Consider the following 25210-nt stretch of genomic DNA (forward strand, 5'->3'; position numbering starts at 1 on the left):
CCGTTTGGGTTTTTCCTCCCTTTTTATGTACAGCCCAAGAGTCATTCGAACCCATCATTGTCCATTCTCTCCTCCGAACAAACCCTAAACCTCCCAAACCTTCGAACCTCCAAGATCACTGCCATTACTGTCTCTGTGCTACATCCTCTATTTTAGTTCCTTTCGAAGGCTGCAATCGAGCTCTCGAGGTTGCGTTCACCCTCGCATCTGCCCCCTGGTAAGTTACACTACCCTTCCTTGCATTTTCTGTTACTATTTCTCAAATTTTTTATACCTGTTCTTCATTTCCGTGCCACCGTGCTTCGTGTTTTTTTTTTGTGACCACCAGTGCCCCCTTTATTTGCTTGGAACCGAGCTGTAACTTGAGGTCTCCACTTCAAAGCCTAACCGAGTTGAATACTCCATTAGATCCGCAAATAGAAATAAACCGAGCTAGGAAATCGACCAAGTAGTCTAGCGGAGATAGGGGTCAGGCCGGTAGAACACCAAGAATGCCGCGCTAACCCTTGGCCTCATTTTTTAACAATGCAGAACAAACTAGGACCGATCGGTTTAGTCCAGAACCATCACTGGTGGAGCTCAAGGACCGAGCAAAACATTTTTGACCGAGATACAAGTAAACTCACCGAATAAAACTGAGATAGATGGGCAAGTACCGATTCATGGTGAGCTCTCCCGGTGCGATGGCCGAGTTTCGTAGGGAGTTCAACATTCTAGACGATGTCATTTTAGAGCTGGCCAAGAAGGGAGATACCCCTGGGGCGACTTAGACCGGTGCCCCTTCACGGTCGTATCAATAGTAGTGGGAGGGCTCTGTTTCCCAGTTCAACCCTTGATCTGCGAATTTTTGAGGCAGACAAGGCTTTGCCCGACCCAAGTTTCAAATAACACTTACAAAATAATAAACGGGGTCACCGAGCTGAACCGTAGGCTCGGTATAAATCTCGGTCTCGCAGAAATTTTTCATCAATATAGTCTTAGTAGGAATAAGAGTGGGCTTTGCTGGTACCTCAAAGTCAAGAAAGGCCGAGCAAAACTCATAGAGGGCAACCCGGACAAGGAGACGAATGACGACGACTTCTTGTGGGTGTCCGGTCGCTATGAGGACACCGAGGCACCCATACCGGGATGGTATATTAGAAAGGATTTTGGCAGTGCGGGTGAGTTGCTCGGCTGACCGCGCTATTTTCTTTATGCATCAATTACTTTCCATGCCGATCTGACACTTGTCTTCTTTTTGTAGATAAGCACCTAGCAGCAGACTACCACCAGGCCAACCAAAAGGCCATCAGAACCCTGCTGCGCCATCCTGCCGAGGAGAGGAAGGCTTCGAAACTGCTCGGCTTCGAACAGACCTACCACTACACCGCACCGCGAAGGAGCCGGGTTACCGACTTTCTGTGTGCGCCGTCCCCAGAACCAGATCCAAACCTACCACTGATCAGGCTTGTTCCACTCACAGCCGAGCAAGAAATGGCAAAAATCAGGGCCATAAAGTCCATGATCGTTGGGGAAGAAGGCGAGTCCCAACCACCAGAGGCAACCGGGGGGACATCCTCCACACCCGCCGGGCAACAAGAAGGGGCAGTACTGGCCCTTGCCAGCGAGCAGCCGGCGGGTCAGTCCAAAAAGCGACCGAGGACGGAGCAAATCGGGCCGCGTCTGGTAGATGAAGACTCTACCGAGCTCGGGGACCAGACCGAGCAACCACAGACCGGTAAATCCAAGGGCCCAGCCACCCCCCCGGTCTAGGCGCCCGAGTTCAAATACCAGGGCCGAGCAGTTTCTGCTGAAAACTCGGTCTACGCGGACAAGGACTACTCACTTGGTTTCAATTTGACCAAGGGGTTGATCTTGCCCGCTGATATGAAAAAACACGACGAGCTTTCCGACCTCAAGGTCCTCCGCTCGGCGACAAAATCGATAGTGATGGTAAGTTCTCCATTCTTTGCTTCAAACTGTTTGCTCAGTTTTTGCTTGATTTTTCGAATACTCACGATCTCTCGCTTGTTTTCAGGCCGCGCAAAAGAACTATTTGGCCCACGACTGAACGATCAAAGTGCGGCAGAGTCTGCGTGAGGCCATCGCCGAGAATAAGGCCTAAAAGGCCGAGATAGCAAAACTCAGGGCCGCGCAAGAAGCGGTCGCGGCGGAGCGAGACATCCTGAGCCAAAAGGTCGACCGAGCTAACGAGGACAAACAACGGGCCGTGAAGTCGACGAAGGCTCGGTACCTTGCCGAGCTAAGGAAACTGCGCGATGCCAGCAAGGTAGCCATGGACAAGGCGGTCGGAGATGCCGAGGACCGGGGATACACTCAGGGCGAGAAGACTTACAAGCGTCAGGTCCAAGCGACCAAGGACATTTTTTTCCAGTGCGGTTGGAAAGCCGCCGTGGAAAAAGTTGGCCTTGGTCAGGACGCTGACATGTTCCTTAACCCCCCTGCAGCCCATATCCCGGTCTATATGCAGGCGTACGCCAGTGCTACCCAGAACCGGCTTATCGCTAAGGCAAGGAAAGAGGCCGAGGAAGAAGCCGCCGCCGCGCAACAAGCCGAGCAAACCACTGCCGAAGCATCCCAAGATGCGGAAGATGAAGTGGCTGATCGGGAGGTTGCTGTGGAGGATGGAGCAGACGATGACGCCGAGGAAAACCTGCCCGAGCAGACAACTGAGATTGCCGAGCAGACGGTGGAGGCAGCCGAGCAAACCGTGGACCTTGAACTGGACTAAAGATCTTCCTTGTTTTGTTTTTGGTTTCTGTTTTTCTTGGTTTTTTGGATGTAACGGGCTATGTCCCCCATCTTGTACTGAAATTTCCTTTATCAATGAAAATTTTTGACTTTTTGCTCGTTTACCTGCCATTTCTGTTTAGTTGGCATGTGCATAAATTCCTTGATTCAAACTGGCAGGTCGGCTTCGCCGCGCACTAAGCCGAGCTGAAATTAGAATTGCTCCACTTAAACTCACGCCTTTTCTTGAACCGAGCATAATCAGCTCGGTCTGAGCAAGAATTAGCCCTGCCATTCTGGCTTTGACAACGCTCTAAGTCTCATTTTTGGGTGGGGCAAATTAGCTCGGGTCCCAATAGGAAGTTGGGGGAAATCACAAACATTTCCTTTCAGCCGAGAAAAATCAGTTCGGCGTATATTGGAATCACCGATATCCCGATGTGGCCGAGCAAAATCAGCTCGGCCTAGCGTCGGATAGGACGCCAACATTGCCTTCGTCCAAGCAAAACCAGCTTGGATCTTGTAAGTTGGGCAATTCACCAACGTTTCGATCTGTCCGAGCAAAAGCAGCTCGGCCCATAGATTGGACAGAACTTCAATATTTCCACCTTCGAGCAAAGTCAGCTCGGCTATTATTAGTTGGGCAATTCACCAACATATCGTTCGGTCGATCAAAGTCATCTCGGCCTTAACATTGGGTAAAACACCAATATTCCATTTAAGTTGGTCAGGACGCCAACACCCAGTTGGGCGAGCAAGATTCAGCTCAACCCCTAAGCTAATTAGACGATACACCAATTACTTCACAAGCCAATCTTCCCAACGGTTTGCGCAGTATGCCTCATGCCGGCCAGAGAAAGTCAGTCCGGTTCCATTCAGATCGGTCTATTTGCCCCTGGCATCTATAATGGCCCAGTGCCCTCGCAGTGTCATTGTACGGAAAGGTGTAACATGAAACAAATAGAAGGGCTATTTTTCATTACAAGAAAATGTGCTATTTCTTACATCGAATGCCTCAAGGCTTACAGTTCTAGCTAAACAACAAAGGCAAATTACATCCTAAAAGTAAAAGATCTTAAGGTTGGCTGCATTCCACGGTCTGGGGACAGCCTTGCCATCCAAATCTTCCAAATGGTATGCCCCTCTGCCAGCAAGGCTAGTCACCTTATACGGTCCTTCCCAGTTCGCACCGAGCTTCCTCTCTCCAGGGACCACCGTGTTACCCAGCACCTTGCGCATGACCTAGTCCCCGATCTTGAATAGTCTGGGGTGCACTGCCTTGTTGTATTTTTTGGAGAGTTCTTGTTGATAAGCCGCTATGTGGATCAAAGCCCGCTCCCTTCTTTCCTCGGCTAGGTCTAGCTCCAGTGCCACTGCTTCATTGTTCAGATCTGGCTCGAAATTCTCAGACCGGATGGTTGGCATGCCAATTTCCAGCGGGATGACGGCCTCCATGCCATAGGCCAAGGCAAATGGTGTCTCCCCGATCGACCGTCTTGGCGTGGTGCGGTATGCCCAAAGCACATTAGTGAGTTCTTCAGCCCACTTCCCTTTGGCCTTCTCAAGCCACTTCTTCAACCCATCCAGGATGGTCTTGTTTGAGGCCTCTGCTTGACCATTTGACTGAGGATAGGCCGGCGTTGAATTGTAGAACTCAATCTTCAATTCTTCACAAAATCCGCGAAAGAGTTTCCCGTCGAATTGAGTGCCATTATCTGAGATGAGGGCCTTGGGTATACCGAAGCGAGTGATTACATTTTGCCAAACAAACTTCTTCACATCCTTTTCCTTTATGGTCGCTAATGGCTCGGCCTCGACCCACTTGGTGAAGTAGTCGGTTGCAGCGATGAAGAACTTGCGATTGCCCGGTGCTGCTGGGAGTGGTCCAACAATATCCAATCCCCAAAGCGCGAACGGCCAAGGACTTGACAGTGGAAGAAAATCTCTAGCTGGCTGGTGGATCTGGTGAGCGAACTTCTGACACTTCTCGCACCTGCGAACATATTTTTGCGCATCTACCTGCATGCACGGCCACCAATAACCCTGAGAAATTGCTCGGTAAGCCAAGGATCTGCCCCCAGTATGGCTGCCGCAGATGCCTTCATGGATCTCGTAGAGAAAAGCTTCCACCTTGGCGGGGTGGACACACTTCAAATATGGCCCGGTAAAGGACTTCTTATACAAGGCCCCGGACGGGGAGAGCCAAAACCGCTCTGACTTTGCCTGGATCTTGTGGGCCGCCTTCTTTTCTTCCGGTAGAATTCTATCTTTCAGGAAGGCGATGATAGGATCCATCCAAGAAGGTCCTAAGTTAGCGCAAAGTATCTCGGTTACCTCTGGTTCCTCTATACTTGGCCGCGGTAAAAATTCGATCATCAAGGGATTAGGAAAGGCTGTCTGAGTAGAAGTGAGTCCGGCCAATTCATCTGTCGTGTTATTTCCTTGCGGTTGATCTGTTCTACTCTTATGGCATCGAACTTCCTAATCTCTGCACGCACCAGCTCCTGATACTTGGCCATTCTTTCATCCCTGGCCTCATACTCCCCTGAGACTTGATTGAGCACCAGCTTGGAGTCGCTGAAGACCATAAGGGCTGTGGCTTTCATTCTTAACGCGCTTCTTAGTCCGGCAAGTAGGGCCTCATACTCGGCCTCGTTGTTGGAAGCTGGGAAGCCAAGCGTAATTGCTTGCTCGATAATCAGCCCGTCCGATGAAGTCAGCACAATTCCCAGCCCGGCCCCGTGTCTGTTCGATGCCCCATCCACGAAGAGCTTCCACATCTCGCCAATGAACAGCTTCCAGCAATCAGAGGGATTTTGGGAACTCCTCAGATCCAAGTCTATGACCGGCTCATTCTGGTCTCTTTCCTTGGCTTGGTCAATTCCTCCCTCCAACAAGTCACTTGCCCCCGCCGGTTCGGTCACTCTTTGCCCTTCCTCCTTTTGCGCACCAACACTAGTCCCTATCGCCTGAACCGTGGGTTGTGCTAAATCCGCACCGGCCAAGTTAACCGGATAAATCGGATGGGTTCCAGGGGCAAATTCCGCCACAAAATCCGCAAGAGCTTGCGCCTTGATCGCGGTGCACGGGCGAAACTTGATGTCGTACTGTCCCAATTCCACGGCCCATTTCAAAATTCTTCCAGTGAAGTCTGCCTTTTCAAAAAGCACCTTGAGCGAGAATTCGGTTAACACAACTATTGTATGGGCATGAAAATAGTGTGCCAACTTTCTTGACGCCATCATTAGGGCCAGCGCCAATTTTTCCAAGGGAAGATATCTCGTTTCGGCTGGGAGCAGAGTCTTGCTTACGTAGAAGATCGGTAGGTGCTGAACGCCTTCAGCACGGACCAATACCGCACTGACCGCGTGTTGAGAGACAGCCAAGTAGAGGTACAACTCTTCGCCCGGCTGAGGTGTGACCAAAATAGGGGCTGAGGAGAGATATGCTTTCAGGCGCGGTCGCACTCATCATCCCAGAAGAACTTGGACTTCAAAGTTTTAAAGAAGGGCCTACAACGATCCGAAGACCAGCTGATAAATCTGTTCAACGCGGCTGCCATCCCGGCAAGATGTTGCACGTCCTTCGTGGAGTTAGGACGCTCCAGCTCTTGTATTGCCTTGATTTGTGATGGGTCGGCTTCGATTCCCCGATTTGTAACCAGAAAACCCAAGAACTTCCCAGTGCCAACTCCGAAGGCGCATTTGGAGGCGCTCAGACGAAGCCTGTGATGCTTTAGGATGGCAAACATTTCTGCTAGGTCGTCGAGGTGTTAAGACTTCTCCCTACTCTTCACCACCATGTCGTCGATATAGGCCTCCATTGTTCGGCCCAAAAGAGGAGCGAACATCTTTGTTACCATCCTCTAAAAAGTCACCCCGACGTTCTTCAGTCCGAACGGCATGACTTTGTAACAATATAAGCCCCCGGGAGTAGTGAACGATGTGATCTCTCGGTCCAGTCTATACATAGCTATTTGGTGGTAGCCGCGATATGCGTCCAGGAAGCTAAACCTCTGATGGCCAGCGGTTAAGTCCACCAGATGGTCAATTCGAGGGAGGGGAAAGCTATCCTTTGGGCAAGCACGATTGACAGTCTCGTAGTCAACGCAGACTCGCCACTTGCCGTTCTTCTTTGGAACCACCACCGTGTTGGATATCCATTGAGGGTAGTGCACTTCTTCTATAGCCCCAGCTTCCAACAGGTTCTTCACCTCCTCCGCTACTACCTCAGCATGGTGCAGGGCTAAGCGGCGTGTCCTTTGGATGACGGGCCGTGCATCAGGGAAGACATTCAACTGATGGCAAATGAAGCTTGGGTCAACGCCAGGCATATCGTAAGGCGTCCACGCAAAGGCCTTCAAATTAGAAGTTAAGAATTTGACATAATCTAACCGCTCGGCGCTCGACAAAGACGATCCCAAGAGGAAGAACTTAGACGGGTCATCCTCATTGATGCGCACTTCAACCAAATCCTCTACCGATTTCTCCTCGGCCTTCCTTCCTACGTCTTCAAGGACCTCCTTCCCTTCAGGCCCCTCTATCATTTGGACGAACCCTTTGGCTGCTCGGCTGCCATTTACCACAACGAAGCATTGTTTTGCCATCAACTGGTCTCCCCAAACCTCTTCGATTTGCCCGGTGGGCGCCGAAAAGCACATAACTTGATGGAAGGTAGACGCAACTGCTTGCATGGCGTGCAACCACCCCCTGCCTAAAATTAAGTTGTATGTGGATGAAACTTTCAGCACCCAGAATTCCACCTGCTTTACTACAGAACCCGCTCTGACTGGCAAAATGATCTTTCTGATCGGCCACTCTGGTTGAGAGTTAAAACCAACCATGGGGGACGTCGCGGGAGCCAAGTCTTTGCCCTCCAACTTCATTTGTTTGAACGCGTCATAATACATAATTTCGACCGAGCTCCCCTGGTCGATCAAGATTCTCTTGATGTCAAAGTCTTTGACGCGAAGAGTCACCACTAAGGCATCATTGTGGGGCATCTGGATCCTTTCCAAATCCTTACTTGTAAAGGTAAGGACGTCTTTTGGCTCGGTTTTGCCCCTCTTCACAGTGGGCTGAACAGAGAGCACTTCCCTCATATGCTTGGCCTTCTTGATCATCCCTCTCAGCTCGCAGACCCTGGCTGGTTCAATGATGCCATGGATAACGTTGATTACACCTTGCGGGTCCGCATCCAGGGCGGCTAGGTCGTTTGGCTCGGCTTGCCCTAACGGTGCGGCCTTCATTCCCCCATCTATGTATTGGTCAAGATGTCCAGCCGCCACCAACTCCTCCAGGTGTTGTTTGAGCGGCAAGCATTCCTCCGTTCGGTGGCCCCGTTCTTCATGAAAGGTGCAGCGATATTTTGAATTGAAGCCCCTCTGCGCACTTCCCAACTTGGCCGGCCAACGGACGAAGGGTTCACCTCGAATCTCGCTCAAAATACAGTAGATGGGGATTTTAAAGACCGTGGTCATTCCAGTCCGTGCATTCAATTTCCTCTTGGCGTCCTCCGCTGTATCACGGGGAGTGTCAGCCCGATCGTTTCGGCGGCCCTTGTTTCTGTCATCACGGTTTGAACCATGGCGCTGATCTTTTGACCGGTTGTTTGGGCGGTTATCCTCCTGCCCGACCGAGTGAACTTTCCCCGCCACCCTTTGGTCCGCAACGGCCGGATTAGCCTTCTCGGTCGCGGAGGCGGCGTCATCCTCCACGCGAATGTGCTCATTGATCCGCTGCATCAATGACTCCATGCTTATGGGTTGATGCATCGTGAGTGAATCTCGTAGCTTATGTCCAACTGGGAGACCCCATTTGTATTGAGCGATCGCCAGATTGGTAGGGCAGTCGAGGATCTCATTGTAAGGTTCCCAGTACTTCGCATTGTATGCCTTCAACAAACATCCAGACTCCATCTTGACGCCCAGGAGATGGTCGACCTCCTTCGGCGTTCGTGTGTTGGTTTTGAATCTGGTGATGAAGGCTTTCGCTAGTTGCTGCCACCCCTCAATACTCCCCTCCGGCAGCCTTTCGAACCACTTCAAACCCAGCTCTCCCAGGCTTGCTAGGAATATGAGGCACATCAAGGCGTCGTTGCGCCGATGGCTAGCCATCACTTGCTGGTAATGGCTCACATGCATGTACAGATCCGTCTTGCCGTCGTACAAAGTGAACTTTGGCTGGTGGAATCCGACGGGGAGTGGTGTACTCTCAATCTCTGGAGACAGCGGCGTGGCTGTAAGTCGCGCCAGCTCTTTGTCCACCAGTGCAGGGGCTATCACTTTGGGGGGTGGCATCGCCACTTCCTCACTACAACGAACCGGAGCGCTCAACCTCTGCAATGTCGACACTCTTTGAGCCTCCCGACGGCGCGCCCTCTCCTCCAAAACATCCCTCAAGTCCCTAGAACGAGTGGAGAAAGAGGATTGCGACGTTGGCATCGGGCGTGAGGGGTGGTAAGTGCTGTCGCGAGAGAGGGACCTACCCTCTCTTTGGTCGGAATCTCCAACCCCATAGTTTCTGGTGATGGAGAGAGAGTGAGTCCTCCCCTGGCGGCGATTGCTACAACGAGGGGACGGGGTGCGCTCACTGAAGTTGCCCTCTCCAGCAACACCTTTCCCTTTAATCTGGCGTTTCAGCAGCTCCATCTCCGCCGCCATCTTGCGAATGAGGGCGTCTTGGTCCTTGAGTTTGTGCTCTAGGTGCTGCGCATGGGACTCCCCCCGGCGTCGGCGGCCTTCTGGACTTTGCGAGCGATCAGTACTCCTCCCGCGTTTGTCTCGTGCACCTCGCGAAGGGGTCTCTAAGCCCGCCATGGCTGGAATATTTGGGGGGCCTTCTCTCAGGCGGACATACTCAGGTGTGACGCCATCGACGATGGACAGTGGGGCTTCGTCATTGTTGGCCATGGAAATGGTCGAAGAAGCTTAAAGAACAAGGGTTGAGTACCAAAGACTTCCCACGGACGGCGCAAATTGTACGGGGGCGAAATATCCTCTGCTTTCCGTACTCCTTGGACGTCAAGCTTCTCGTGACGGCGTCTATCTCTGCAACACAGAAATGGTGAGCTGCCTGGCGGTGGTGTGCCGGATAGACCCTCCGACGATCAAGTCAGACCATTGAAAGAAGAAGAAGGCTACCAGAGAGGGAGTGAGTGCTAGTGATAGAGTGTATTTTCATACCTCCAACGTTCGCCTTATTTCATATTTCTAGGCTGGCCATGCAGCCTCAAGATTGTGCGCGCATTACCTCTGCTGTCCTTCCCTGGACAGGTGGCAGTGCTTGCCTCTCACTACCTTACGCGTGTAAAGGCTTAGTCCTCCCACCAGTACACGCAGAACTGTCCAATGGTATTGGCGCATGCCTGGAGTAGATTTCCTCTCCCTCATGCCATTGGCCCAGGTGGCACACTGAACCGAAGTACCACGACCGGCCTATCACTAGTGGAGGGTTGCCATCATATGCACACGACCGAGCTATGTGTCGCCAGCCTGTCCCTTGGAAAAAGGGGCCAAAGAGCGATGCTCATGGCCGAGCTGATGTTGACTGGTTCATTAGGCTAACCGATTGCGAGGTATGCCGGCCTCCACCCATCCTACCTTCATTCTCGATCACACGAAGCCCACTTATCTCAGCTGATCGGTCAGAGGCGTGCCGGCCCTAACCGCGTCCATAGTCTAGCCCGGGCTACTTTAACTCGGTCGCCACACACCAGTGCCGCTCTGTCAAATGTAAGTGAGTCACTACTCGGTCAAGCCACAGCCTACGTCTGCCCGGCCGGTCTTCCCGATTGTGGCCATGGCCTATGCTTGCCCGGTCAATCCCCATCACCGTGCAAGACGGACCAGTAGACCGCATCAGCGGGGGGAACGGCATGACGCCGTGAAGTCTGTCACGACCCGCGCTATCGTAGCTCGGCCGTACTAACGGTGCAAATCTCCCCTCTCAAGTCTGATTGATCTAATTTATAAAATAGTAATCCATATTGGATCATTCCACATGTAAAATGTCACAATCAAATAACTTTTAATTACAATTAAAAAAATCAATAATAATCAAACACCACATAAGTATAACTAATTTTTTTTATCATAATTAAAATAATAATGACAATAGATCATAAAATACCATAATAAGTCATAACTAACAATATAATGAATTATAACTAATACCGCTTGACAAGATTGAGAGAATTGTAACAAAAAAAATAAAGAAGAATATTATATATTAACCCCCCCCCCCCCCCAAAAAAAAAAAAATTAATAGATTACATTTTTTACGTTTAAGATACCCAAAAAGAATTGCTAAGGATATTTTAGCCTTGTTTAGTTTGTGTTTTAGATGCAAATTTTGAAGAAATTTTTTAAAAATTTTGTTTGATTTATTGATTTTGGAAATTTTTTTTCTAAAATCACTCTCTCTAAAATTTTCCAAAATTTTGGCCTTGTTTGGTCTCTAAAAATTTTCTAAAAAATTTATTATGTTTACAATACCCAAAAAGAGCACCCAAAAAGAATTGTTAAGGATATTTTGTCAAGGATTGAACATTCTTAACAAAACATTTTTTTTTGTTTTTTTCTTTTTATTTCTTTGTTTTCCGACAACGGTAAGACTGAAAAAGGCACCTCCAAACTCCATTCTCGGCCTCTGCAACGTTTGCTCTTGCTCTGCACACACAAACTAGGTATTTTCTCTCTCTCTCTCTCTCTGAAATCTCACATTATCGCCTCTCTAACTATGTGGTGCTTTAGGTAGCTTGCGGTGGACGAAATTTGATATTTGAAGAGCGGTTTTGAGGTAGAATCATTATGTCTACTTTATTAGTTGCTTTTTGTACGTTTTTGCTAATTTTGCAATTTTTTTTTTAGTCAGATACATTGTGTTCTATTTTTCTGTTGTTGAGTTCTGATGAAATCATGATTTATTTATTTATTCATTTATTTATTGTGTCTGTGTGCTCTGATTTTTGTTCCATTGTGTTTTCTCTTCTTGGTTGATTGGTTTTTGCGCTGATTGTTCTACTTTGGGGGAAATGATAGGGAAAACAAATATTTTGTAAACTTATATTTTCATTGGGTTTGGTCCCAAAATTGTTTTCTGTGAGGGAAAAGTAGGAATCTTTTTTTGGTCCTTTTTCACATTTTGATAGCAGGAACAGTAGTCCCTTTAAGATTGCCTTGCTTTATTTCCATAAAAAAAGGAAACTGGTTGCTCATGATGATAGGTGGGGGTTTTGTAATTGATGGATTTCAATCTAAACAAATGAGAAGCTAAGACGGTGGCCGTGACTGTGTCGGAAACCTAAAACTATATTTGTTGGACACTTCTTGACGTATGTCCGACACTCGTCAAAGTGTATCATGTTTTAAAATGTTTTTTAGACTTTGGACATTTGGAGGACACTCACGTCTATCGTTTAAACACACGTGTTATATATTAAACTAATTACAAGTTTAAACAAAATAACTTAGAAATACTAATAAAATAAAAACAATGTAAATTTATAAAATCAAGTGTTATATTGTATTCTTTGTATTATCGTTGAATTATACATTCATATATATAAAACATAAAATAAACATATAAACTTATACATTTTGTATGCTTCCCCTACGTGTCGTGTCTTGTATTTTTTTAAAGTTGGCTCGTTCGTATCGTGTTGTGTATCCGTGTCCATGCTTCTTAGATCGGAAGTAACTTGATAGAAAAATTTAGGGCCAATTTCACTTTACACATTGTGGTTTGCCAAATTAACTCCACAACTAGCTTTTGATCCAAAGTAGCTGGCTGTGGGCCTATGGGGTGGCTCTATTTGCACCAAAAAAAGTTGGTTGAACAACCCATTACTTAGAGCACCCCAAGTGAAATTTTGATTTTTTTTATTCACTTTGAACACCCCAAATAATTCCATTCTTACACAACTAGCCTCTGCCGCCGGCAGACCGCCTCCGCCGCCATCTTTTGATGCCTGACATCCTGTTCGCCATAGCAGTTTGCACACCTCCTCCTCATCTCTTCTTCTTCTTCTTCTTCTTATTCTTCTTCTTCTTCCTCCTCCAAAAACCCTATATCTTCTTCTTCTTGCTTCAAAAACCTTAGATCTGAATTAGAAAAAAAAAAAAAAAAAGAAAAGGGGTTGGGACGGGGGGTTCGTGACGGGGAGGTTTCATATCGGAGTAGGTGGCGGCAATGGCAACGCTATTGGAGGGGTTTCGCTGCGAGAAAGGGGACAGTTTGGGGAAGAGAGTCGCAATCGCGGAGGGGGTTCGTGACAGGGTGGACGATAGCTAGGGTGGGTAATTGCGATGGAGGAGGAGGCTGGGTTAGGGTTTTGTAGGTGAAGAAGAAGAAGAGGCAGCATCGACGGCGATGGCGACAAGTAGGAGCAGAGGAAGGAAGGAAGGAAGAAGAAGAAGAGAAGAAAAAGAAGGGACCGTGCTGACGAATGGTTGGCCAAAGTGGAGAAGGTGTCGGAATAACTGGCCGGAGTAGGGAGGGCCTTATCGGAGTGTGAAACGGCTGCCTAAGAGAAGTTAGGGTTTTGAGCTTTTTTGGTAATTTCATTTAGGGGTATAATTAATTTTTTGTATGCAAATTGGGGTGTTCAACCAAATTTGTGGAGTGCAAATAGAGCCACCTGAGCCTATGTGGAGAGTAAATAATTTTTATAACAAAAATACCCTTTATTAACAATTCCAAAATTTAAAAAAATGCACTGCACCAATGCTACTTATTTGTTCTCTCTTCAGTCTCTTTTTACTTTTTGTGGGTGGGGGTGGGGAAGTTATGATAGTAGGGGAGTGAGACTATGTACAAGTGATATATATATATATATGAGTTTTTACTTTTTTGTGGGGGGGTGATGTGTTTATTGCAACATGACAGAGGGTCATCTACATATGGGCCAAAAATTCCATGTTACTAAAACATGGATTGTTTCGGTACATAGAACGGGAACAGGTACGCAGTATGCCGCACGCTCTAAATTGCGGTACAATAGGGGTAGACTTGTGTAATTTATACTATAAGAATTTAAGGCACTACTAGTCTAAAGTATTTTTTTTTAAAAAAAAAAAAAATTAGATTTCCAATAAAATGTAATTTTTTTTCTTCAAATTAATCATATAGAAACAAATTTATACGAGCATTATGTGACCTATTTTTTAAATTTTGTCATGTCAAAACTTCACTCAGCTTTAGTTTATTAAATTTGATAAAAGGAAATATATTGGAAAAACTTTCGGATCGCTATGGATCACTTCATTCACCATATTAGAACAAAAGTATATCACGTTTTGGAACGTTCCAAAACGTAATTCATTAGGTATCCATCACAAGGGTTAAAATGAAATTTGCCCAAAAATAAATTGGAGCTATAAAACAAGTAGCTTCTCATAAAATATGTTGTAGGCTAGAAAGGCGAGCACTGTAGTACATAGAGTTGAGTACAGGGCTAACTTTTTGTATTTGTCATGTTCTTTTCTCTTGTTTGGCGTAAAGGGTACTACTTGTTATCCTATTTATATGAAGGTCATGTGATTGATAATGAATTCCCCATATATTCTATAATTTTGTTAGCATATGCCAGCTCGTGTCAAAGCATATCAATCCGTTAGGATTTACCTTGATCCCCGAGCATCCATACAAGAAACTCAATGACACGGTCTCTCTCTCTCTCTCTCTCAAATGAAATAAATATCCCCAACGAGGTGACATTTTGATCGACACCTTTGTCTCTAGCCACCAAGTCATTAGATCCCAGAGTCTCGCGACGCTACGTTGAAGAGCTCAACATACAGTCCTTCCTCCCTTGGCTTAGGTAGTAGGGGCATGGTTTAAAATATCGCCGATACTGTTACGTAAAGGTATTTGGATCCTCCACTACAGATATGTGTACTTGTATCCCCAAGGGAACAAATCACAGTTGTATCGGCTGATACAACATATACTATTTCATATTGGTGCTGTATTGCTGTATTTGTCCTTATCGACTGATATGGCCATATTTTAAGTAATGCAACCCTTATTTCAACTGATACGGTTTACATAACCTCTTTAGGTATACAACACACCCAAACTCGATCTAGTCACATTTACATTATTTTTCTACCTTTCTCTTTTTTGTTTGCTACTCTCCACTTTTTTAAATATTGAGATCTCCTCATTGAAATCTTAATCTTTCAAGCTTATTCTCAGCCCTACTTTATAAAATGGTTAATTTGTTATTGAATTTTTTTATTGGTGTTTCCATTTCATGTAACTGGATAATAGATCCATTATGTCACGGATGCTCTTGAATTCCAACTACTTGTAGTTAGTGCATGTCCATTAGTATTGTTTTACCACAAATATTGTGATTAAGGGAAGCATTTAGAAAGGACGAGTTGGAACAACAATTTTGATTCCATTGATTCACGCATGAATGTTGAAAACTAAACCCTACTCCAAACCTGTTGATTCACTAAGAATACCAGGAATGAAGACATCAACAATATTCCACAGAACACGCAAAAGTTAGAGAATGAGCAAACTCACTCAAAGTTTCATAAATCATCAAAAGCTATTGAGCCATAAGGCTTACATCCTTATTTATAATAAATCTATTTTTTTTAGAACAAAAACTAATAAAATAGGAAAATGAAACCAAAACTTTAGGAAAGTTAATAATTTGGCATCTATACTAAGCCAAACTATTCCTAATTACCTTTTACTTCCAAAATAGCTATAAAAGAAAAAAAAAAGGGTACTTACGTGTAGGTCCTAATAAGTGAACTTATTGTCTAATAGGTCTTATGGAAAAAAATTGTCATAAAAAAGTCACTAATTGTAAGTTTTAGTGACAATTTATAAAAATCATGACAAAAAAAAAGTCACTAATTGCCAATTTTTACCGACATATATAAAAAATTGTCACACAAAAATTATTTTTAGCGACAATTTAATAAAAACTTATTTTCAATAGGACTTAATGGGAATTAAGTCAAACTATTAAGATCTATTGGTAGTTTACCCAAAAAAATATTTCTAAAGTCACAGCTACATCATTCTAACCAGCTTGAGAAAACTCGTTGTCTTCAAGTTTTCACTGCTCAAAATAATTTTATATGCCTATACTTGTCCGCATCTACTTTGTATTTAAGATTAATCTTTTTTAATATCCATTGACATAAATTTACTAGAATGGTCCATTGATAAGAAACTCATAGCTCATTGTTGACCTAAAATTTAATTTCACTAGTAAAAGACTTTTGATCAAAATCATCTTTTAACGGGTTTTTGTCCTCTTTATTGGACACACAAAACATTGGCCTACATAGATGAACCACAAATAAAGGCTTGAATGATTATTAGTAGCCAACAACTTGTGCTACCTTATCATGCGAGACATCAAACCACTATCAAATAAAGGTTGGGACACTTTGGTGACTTCTTGGGCAACTTGATATCACTGTCATTAACTTCTGTGGCTTTCTTCTAATGCATCAAGTATGAACTTGACATTTATGTTTGTCATCTGTATTGATTTTTTCGCCCACAATTGGATCTGGGGTAGTAGACAGTAAGGTTGATTTACAACGGTTAAGTCTACGATATATTGTGCCACTGCGTTAATCGCATGAACCATCTGTTTAAGTCGTCCCTTCCATGGAACATACCTTGTTCTTTACAAATCTTCAACAGTGGCACTCCAACCACATGGTTGATGGTGCTCCTTTTAGCACCATGATCAGGACTTGAGCTCTAATACCAACTAATGTAGGGAAGCATGTAGAAAGGATGAGTTCAACGATGTTGAGTCCATTGATTCGTGCACAATGCCATAAACAAAACCTTCCTCTAAACTCGTTGATTCATCAAGAATACAGGGAATAAAGGCATCAACAATGGTTGATTCATATTCATTAATCAAAGTACAAATATTGTTAGAGAAAGAGTAAAGTAACTCAAAAGTTTCATTACATTAGAACTCATTGAGTTATATGGCTTGCGTAATTATTTATAATAAACCTAATTCTTGTAGAACGACAAACTAATAAAATAGGAAAATAAACTCAAAACATTTTAGGAACCTAATTAATTTAGCATCTTCTATATTAAATCAAAATAATTTTGATTCTCTATTGTTTCCAAAATAGCCAAAAATAAAAATATTATTTTTAAAATCACACTTCCATCATATTGGCTTGTGCTTGCTTCATTATTGTGAATTATGAATTATCAATCGTAGTAGGTTTCCTAATTATCCTAGCAATGATTCTCTTACCATATGAGCTTATCCACTTTTTGGCCACAAAATCAACATGAAATTCAATTTAACTATAGAAAATATATTTTTAGTTGTCCCACTGTTGATGAAAACCATTAGAAAGATTCAAATTGTGGTAAATATGATCAGAAGACTTAAAACTTGCCTATCAATAAGTTTCTTTGGCATTTGCTAATACCTGGAAAAAAAAATAGAAGCTCAGTTTTGGAGTCCCATTACACAATGACCGATAATCTTGATAACCGTTACACGTGACCACGATCATTACACTACCTGATACTGTGATTTAAATCCATGATTGGGAGACTAGTGCGGTCAACCTTACTGCAGGTAGAGATCGTGCGGTATAATCACCCCAGTGAGTTATATAGTTGAATGAGTCCCCCACAACTATGGAGAAAGGTTGTGTCCCACAAATACAATATCTGTAGTAAAAGCTGGTTTCGCTCTTCTCTCCCCTTATCTTTGTGCTCCTTTTTATGGAAAGGTATCCTATCTGCTTCTCATCTTAATTCTAGTTCTGATAATCTGCACCTGAACAATCTAGTGTTGAAATTGGGATCGGGAACTGGTATTCTATTCTGGACAGATTCTTCGATCAATCCCAAACCTCTTTCTTCTGTTTTTCCAAGATTATTTTCATTGTCCCTTCAAAAATTATTCTTCGTATCCTAGATCTTCTCCTTTTCAGAAGCAGATCCATTCTGGAATCTCCATTTTTGTAGGAGCCTTCGTATTTAGGAAGTTCAGAAACTTCACGATCTTCTCCAAATTATCAATCACGCCCTCCCACGCTCTGATCACCATGATAGGTTCCATTGGAATTTAGACAAATCTGGCAGCTTCATGGTTAAGTCCTTTTGCAATCATTATGAAGCTGCCTTGGCGGTGAGAATGATTCCAGTATACTTTTGTGGAAGAATGTTGCCCCACCTAAAGTAAAAAATTTCTGCTGGTTACTGTTCAAAAAGTAAATTGCAACTCGTGAATTGTTGATAAAAAGATAGCTTCTGTGTGTTCTGCCATCAACACCCTGAATCTGTGGACGACCTGTTTCAACACTGCCACTTCTCTCGGTCAATTTGGTCTGCCATTCTTTGCTGGTGGGAAATTGAATGGATTTGCCCTTTTTCCATTGTATCCCTTTCTCATTGGTGGTTTAACTCTACCTTCAAAAGCCTCAAGAGAATGAACTGCTGGGAAGCTTTGTTCCTTAGTATCATTTGGAACATTTAGCTTTCTAGGAACAACATCATATTTAATAACTTTCAAGTGCATTGGGATAAACTCATTAAAGATATTAAATTGCACACAGCTTTCTGGACCAAATCAAATTCAGGTCTTTCAAGTTTCTTCATCCATAATTTCTTGCTTCACATACATGAAGTTCGGATGATCAAATCCAAAAGGAGACTCTCCCTTCCTTCTTGACTGGCTACTAAATCTTCTAAAAAATGATTCCAGTTCGAGGTTGGGATCATTTAGTGATTTATTGTACTCCTCTTATTTGTATTTCAGTTGTTTTCTTTTAGCGCTTTAGATTGGCTCCTTGCCTTCTATCTTTCCTATGTATCCTCTGGGGTTGAATCATGATTTTGTTTGATAGTTCAAACTTTCATGCTTTCTCCTCTTAGCTGCTTATTGTAACCTCTTCACTTGGTACTTTGCATTAGTTCATCAATAAATTTCCCTTTTGCCGATCCAAAAAAAAAATCTATATATATATAAAGTCGAATGATTCACTTGAGTCTTGCAGTCTAAATTCATATCCTGCATGGCATAATTTCCTTGCTGGGGATATTCTTTTCTGAGTAAATCACTCAAACACTTGTCTTCATAAAGGATGGACATGTGAAGCCAAATGTAAATCTTTAATCTGATGTATACACGACAAATCATTGTGCAACTCATGGGAATAGGTCATAGACATTCATATTTCCTACCCTTGTAGGATTGCTCATCACAAAGTGAGGATGGTGCTTGCAAAGTGTGAATTTGTTTTTGGATCCGATGGACCTTTCTTGTATCAGTCTTATCTTTTATGTGCTTTGGAGGGCCTTAAAATCATGTGTTCCCACTCGCAGTGGTAGAGATTGGGCCTTCTATCATTTTTGCTTTATGATGGCACATCGATAGAAATTTGAGGGACATGACTATTTCAGGGCATGTCCCTTCACAAAATTGAAAGCTTATTTTCTCTACTCTATATTATACAAGTTAAAGTTTCATTCATCATTTTAATGTGTTGTTCTCCAAAATATTTTTGTAACCTAAGAATTAAAGGCTTAAAATTCAAAAAATATTTATAATTAAATTTTATTAACTGTCCAAATTTATTTAATTATTAAATAATCAAATTTATTTAATAGTATTCTGAAACCCCCAACCCCCATCCCCTCCCCCCCCCCCCCCCCAAAAAAAAAAAGAAGCTCATATAGAGCGGGTTTATAGGCAGGCTTGATATTTAGAAGTTTTCTTAGGAGTGGACTTGGAATGATTAGATGAGGCCCAATGTTGGGCCGAGCCGAGCTTGCGATGATGCTTATATTCTTTCCATGTAATGCAATTCTCATGATACTTTGTTTTTGTTAATCTTGGTTGACTATTAGATATAGATTTACTTTTTTGTATTTAGCATATTTAATTTTTTTAAAAAAAATAGTTAGATATATGATGTTCTATTTTTGAGTATTGTTGGAATGCTGTTTTTTTTTTTAATTTTTTTTTTGTTCTATTGCATTTCTATTCTGATTTTTTCTTGGCTTAAATGAAGTGCTGATTTTTACTCATGTTTTATGTTTTTGTCTAGTTGGTTTCTGTGTTGTTTTTCGGTGTCTCAAACAATGCCACCAAAGAAGAAAGGCTCTCATAAGATGACACCACCACCAAAGAAAGGCTCCACTTCTGAGACAACTCAGCCTGATTATCCTAAGGAAAAGAACATAGAAAAAGAACACGAGAATGTGTGTGATTTATCTCAGGAAGAACAAATGCTTGAAAAAGGTGGTAAAAGGAAAAATGATGAGGCTAGCCAAGGGAAAATTGATAAAATTATCCGGGAGCCTAAAATGCTGAAACTATCTTGTGGTCGTGCCACATCTACTAAACAAGTAGAGTTTGACATTACACAAGAAAGTAATGTCAACAAGAGTTTTTATGAAATACATTCTTCACTCTCTATGACACCTTACACTGTTAAAAAATTCAATGAGTGTAATTATTTTTAAAATTTTGAACCATTTGATTCTACTTTGGATGAGTGGTTATGTGGGTAGACAGACTTGTGGTGTCCAATTTATAGACAGTGGGGTGAGTATCGTCCTAATGATGATTTGAGAAGAGTGCTACGGGGAATGATTTTAAGTGTGTGTTTTCTTCATCAGAGAAAAGAATTCTATGGATCCTTAGGTTGTGTTAAAAACTATGGACTTCGATTCGTTAGAAACTATGTGGGTGAGGAGGAGACTCAAACGGTTGAAGTTATCCTCCTATATAGGTCATCTAAGCCAAACACAACTATAAAACCAAGTAAGTTTGATGGTAGTGTTGTCAATGAAGGGATTAAACAAGATATGGCGGATTTGTGCACTGTCATTTTTGACAAGATACTTAAGGTTGAAAATCTTGAAGTTGCGGAGGACTTGAAACATCTTCACAAGTTGATGGTAGGTAATGCTTGTATTAAAACTATCAGTGGCGTGCGATGGTTCATTGCAAGTCATCCATCTTTATGGCATTGGCGAACCAAACTTCATTTCTTTGGAAAGGTTTGGAATGAGTACATACAAGGACAGTGCAGGCATAAACGTTTGGTGCTTAACAGTGTTAGAGTTACAATAGATGCGGCAATACGGCTTGTGTCTTGTGCAACTGATTGGCAAACTAGAATTCCGGCCAATACTCCGTTTGAAAAGCTAATCAAACATCGAAATGCACGTGTCTACCGTAATAGGCCAATGGACTTGCTACACTTTGTGAGAGACTTTCTTGGTCATATCAATGACAAGGACGAATTTGGAAAGAAGATGTACATTGATGAAGCAGTGGAAGGATATTACTCGAACGAGCAGTGTGTTGAGAAGATGATTGGCGACATATTCCCGTTGTTTCTAGTGGAGTTATATAAAGAACTAAGCCAACTTAATTTCTTTGTATGGTGACAGATTTCCTACTGATTTCTTTATTGACAGAATTTCCTATTGGTTTTCGTAAAACAGTAAGATACTTGGGTTTTCTAATTCGTTAAGAAAATTGATATCAGATTGTTGTTTATTCGTTTGGTTTTTATATTATTTTTTTCTGCAAACTGTTTGGTGCCATTCTTTTGTTGTTGGATAATGAGATTATTTTACCATTTCAATTAGTTTTTATGATTAGATTAAAAGATTTTATCTATTTGAATTAAGCAGCACGCAGGGCTGGCTCTAAATAATTTGTGGTCTAAAGCAATAATTAAAACTGAGGCTTTTATATAATAATTTTTTTAATAAAATTTTTATTTAAAATTTATTTTTCTAGCTTTTTGAGATGCAAAAATATTAATTAAATCTTTACATTCAAGTTTTGCTAACAAATCTTTTTCACCTAAATTGTTTGTAATGTCATTTTTTGGTTGCATAGTTTCATTATGTTCAAACTTTTTTAGATCAATCACTTGTTCATTTATGGAACTTTCGCTTAAATTTTTTGTATTATCATTTCTTTTTTGGATAGTTTCGATATGTTATAACTCTTTTGGATCAATTACTTGTTCATTTACAAAATTTTAGTCTAAATTTTTTGTTATATTTTTATTAGTTGTAATGAATTTATCAAGAGCTCCCTTTTGAGATTGAGTAAAATTTTTCTATTTTTTTCTTAATTTTTTCATATCTAGATTCATAATTTTTATTAGACATATTTGTTTTCTCTAAAAATAATTTTTTTTAAAAAAAAAAAACGTACAACACTAGAAATAATAAAAATACAGAAAAATATTGATAGGGTAGAACAATAGAACATGATTTTCCACCTTTAGTGATAAATACTAGGTATTGATTAGATACGTAATTAAAGTTTGGACCCTTTTGTTTTGTTTTGGGTCCTTTATTCAAAAAATAAATAATGAATCACATGGGCTTATTAGAAAATTGGACCTTCCTAAATTGCGAGGCCTAAAGCTTGGGCTTGGCTGGCCTTATGGTCTAGCCGGCCTTGGCGGCACGTGATCAAGACACGTAAGTTGGAAGTTAGATTCGAAAATACCTTAAACTTAACTGAAAAAGGACGTTTGTGGGTCAAAAATGCAAAACAACCACTAAACCACTTGGGAAGAGGCACGAGCAACTTGCTTATGCCTAACAAAACTCCTGGGAACAGGCGACACGTGATTATGACGCGTAGGTTGGGAGTTAGACCCGAAAATGCCTTAAACTTAATCGAAAAATGGCGTTGGGGGTCGAAAATGCAAACCAGTCCCCGAACCACTCGGGGGATGGCGTGGGCAGAGGTTGAAAAACTAATTCTATTTTGATTTAGAATTGCAAAAGTTATCTTTGAATTTTCAATATATATATATTTTGTTTTAAGTGAATTTTATTAATATTTTAATTAAAAAATTTAATTTTTAAATTCAATTAATCTAGATATAATTAAAATGTAAAATATTTATAAAAAAATCTATAAATAAAAAAAAGAGAGATTATTTTAATATTTTTATATTTGGTGTAATTTTAATTTTTTGAATAAAATTTATACTTTTAAATGTATTTAAATTTTGTACTTTTTTTCTTCTTCTCAAACTGTGTCATAAAACTCTAATAAAATAAAAATTATAAACAATAAATAATAATTAAAAAATATTAATTTAACAAGCATAACATATTTTTCACATCTACACAAAAAAAAAAAAAAAAAATAGGAACAAATTTTTTCTCAAAATTTTACCTTAATTTGAAATTCCCTCTCAAAATTTTGCCCATAATCCCTCCTACTTTCTCAGGTCACTTTCGCTCCCTCTCTCTCACACAACTACTTGCTATCATTCCTCCTCCCTCACGGACAATTTTGTTGCTCCAATTCCACCGCTGCACCGCCTGAAATCCAAAGTTGACACCACCGATTCACGAACTTGGACTATTTCATTCTAACTATGTAAGTTGATTTCTCTCTCTCTCTGTGGATCTTATTCTTTGCCCTAATTTCTCACAAATTGACTCCCTCTCTTAGCAATCTCTACCTCACACATTTTCACCGCTCTGTAATCACTACCACACCACGCCACCGTTGGCACCGAATACAATGGAACCCCTTCTATCACCAGAGTCCCCAAATTCGCACTATAGCGATCCCGGGTTTACCCTTGTTGTACAGTGATCCGGACATGTGTCCGCGGATGTTGGTAGTTGGTTATTATCGTGTTTACATTCCATTTTCTTCATATTTGAGTTATAGGATGTGTTAGGCAGGTTTGTTACAGGTTGGTTGTGTTCGGGAGCCTAGTGTTGCTGCCCAGAATTTTGGACCTTCGCTCGAGCGAGGAGTTGGTCGCTCGAGCGAGAGTGGGGTTCGTGTCTGGTGGGTCGAGCCAGAGTGGCTCGCTCGAGCGAGCGGTTGCACCTGGTTCTGGACCTGAGAGTTGCCTTTCTTGGCTCGAGCGAGCTTCCTTCGCTCGAGCGGTCTGGGTTTTTCTTCGCTCGATTGAGAACTTCTTGGCTCGAGCGAGAGTTTCTGTGTCTGGTCGCTCGAGCGACGAAGGCTTCGCTCGAGCGAGCGTGTTTTATATCAGCGGACAGCAGCGTCTTAAACATCACTTTTTCACTTCCTTTCTTTGATCAAACCCTAAATCCGAGCCTCTCTCTCTCTAAACTTACATTCTCTCTAAGATTTTATCTCCCTAGGGTGTGAATCTAGCCTAGGGCCTTTGTTAAAAAGATAGAGGGCGTTGAGAGCTTCGATTTAATTTGAAAAAGTTTGGATTTGGAGCAAGTTGATCTTCGAGTCTTCATCTCCTTTGTGGCTTAAACTTCAAGGTAGGGATATCCTACTCCTCTCTACGGGTTTTGTCTTTAAATTTTGGTATTTTGAGATGTTGGGCTTGGTTTGGTAATTTTGTGAAAGTTTGGGGCTTTTGTGTAATTTTACAAAAGTTGGGATTTTATTCATAATAAACCTAGATGCATGTCTGGCATAGAAAAATGGAATGATTGTTGAATCATTGATGAAAATGGGACCTAAGGGTTGAAATGTTAATTATGGGAATTGACCTAATTACATTGTTTAATTAATTGAGAAGAATGAAGAAATGAAATGTTGATTGAATATCCATTGTGCATTTATTTTCTGTTTAGAAATAACTGCTTTGGGCTATCGGTGGAGGATAGTCGTGATTATTGTAGACAATGCATGATGATTAGGCAAACTGAAACTAATCAATGAAGTGTGTCATGGAACTTGACGGCTGATAGAATACATTAATTGTATGTATTGGGTGATTGTGTATAGAACCAATGTGTTTGTATACGTTTTGTGTAGAGGAGGAGATAGGGGATGTACTCCGCGGTTTAGGGGAAGATAGGGGATGTACCTCTAAACTGGTTAGTGTTGGGAGAAGATAGGGGATGAACTCCGTAGATACAGCTCATATGCTTGTCTAGAAGTGAAGATAGAGCTCATATGCTTATCTTTGTGATGTGTGGATATAGCTCATATGCTCATCTGTGGATATTGTGGTTATACATATCTGTTGTAGAATGTGGATATAGCTTATTTGCTTATCTGAGAATGTGGATATTGTTGTTATACATATCTGTTGAGAATGTGGTTAGTGCTTATATGCCTATCCGTTGAAAAAGGGAAAATGAAAGGAAACTTGGACTTATAAGTCGTATGACATAAATATGTGATTTATGTGATTGTATCAGTGTTGGCCATCTATCAATTGCTAATATTTTAGTCATTGTTCATGGTTGGTTTAGTGTATTTCTGCTGGGCTGTGGCTCACCCTATATGGGAATATCATTTTCAGGTGCAGGTAGCATGCCACCTCCAAGGACATAGCTGGGAGGCTAGTGGCAAGCATACTTTTGTTGCTTAACTTTTGATGTATTACATGTAACTTCAAGCCAAGGGCTTAATGTGTAAACGAGTTAGTACTCTTTTGTTGTAACCAAGTGTTAACTTGGAAAGCTGTAAGCCCGTAGGGCATTTTGTTATGATGATTAACATGTAATAC

The 25210-nt window shown here is 42.1% G+C and overlaps 2 protein-coding genes across 2 annotated transcripts; both read right to left on the reverse strand.

The window, feature by feature from the left end:
* Positions 1 to 5105: 5105 nt before the first annotated feature.
* LOC145800842 (uncharacterized) lies at positions 5106 to 5972 on the reverse strand. The gene has a single exon (XM_082890590.1). It carries the CDS (start codon positions 5970 to 5972, stop codon positions 5106 to 5108), a length of 867 nt encoding a protein of 288 aa, XP_082746716.1.
* Positions 5973 to 6595: 623 nt separating this feature from the next.
* On the reverse strand, positions 6596 to 9640 carry LOC145800843 (uncharacterized). Its single transcript, XM_082890591.1, has one exon. It carries the CDS (start codon positions 9638 to 9640, stop codon positions 6596 to 6598), a length of 3045 nt encoding a protein of 1014 aa, XP_082746717.1.
* Positions 9641 to 25210: the final 15570 nt, after the last annotated feature.

Source organism: Camellia sinensis, chromosome 10 (genome assembly GCF_055761805.1).
Source record: "Camellia sinensis isolate YWXY chromosome 10, ASM5576180v1, whole genome shotgun sequence".
In the NCBI taxonomy this organism is placed as follows: domain Eukaryota; kingdom Viridiplantae; phylum Streptophyta; class Magnoliopsida; order Ericales; family Theaceae; genus Camellia; species Camellia sinensis.

Coding starts and splice junctions, on each gene's coding strand:
- LOC145800842 (XM_082890590.1), bottom strand. CDS start 5,972: ATGGCGTCAAGAAAGTTGGCACACTATTTTCATGCCCATACAATAGTT.
- LOC145800843 (XM_082890591.1), bottom strand. CDS start 9,640: ATGGCCAACAATGACGAAGCCCCACTGTCCATCGTCGATGGCGTCACA.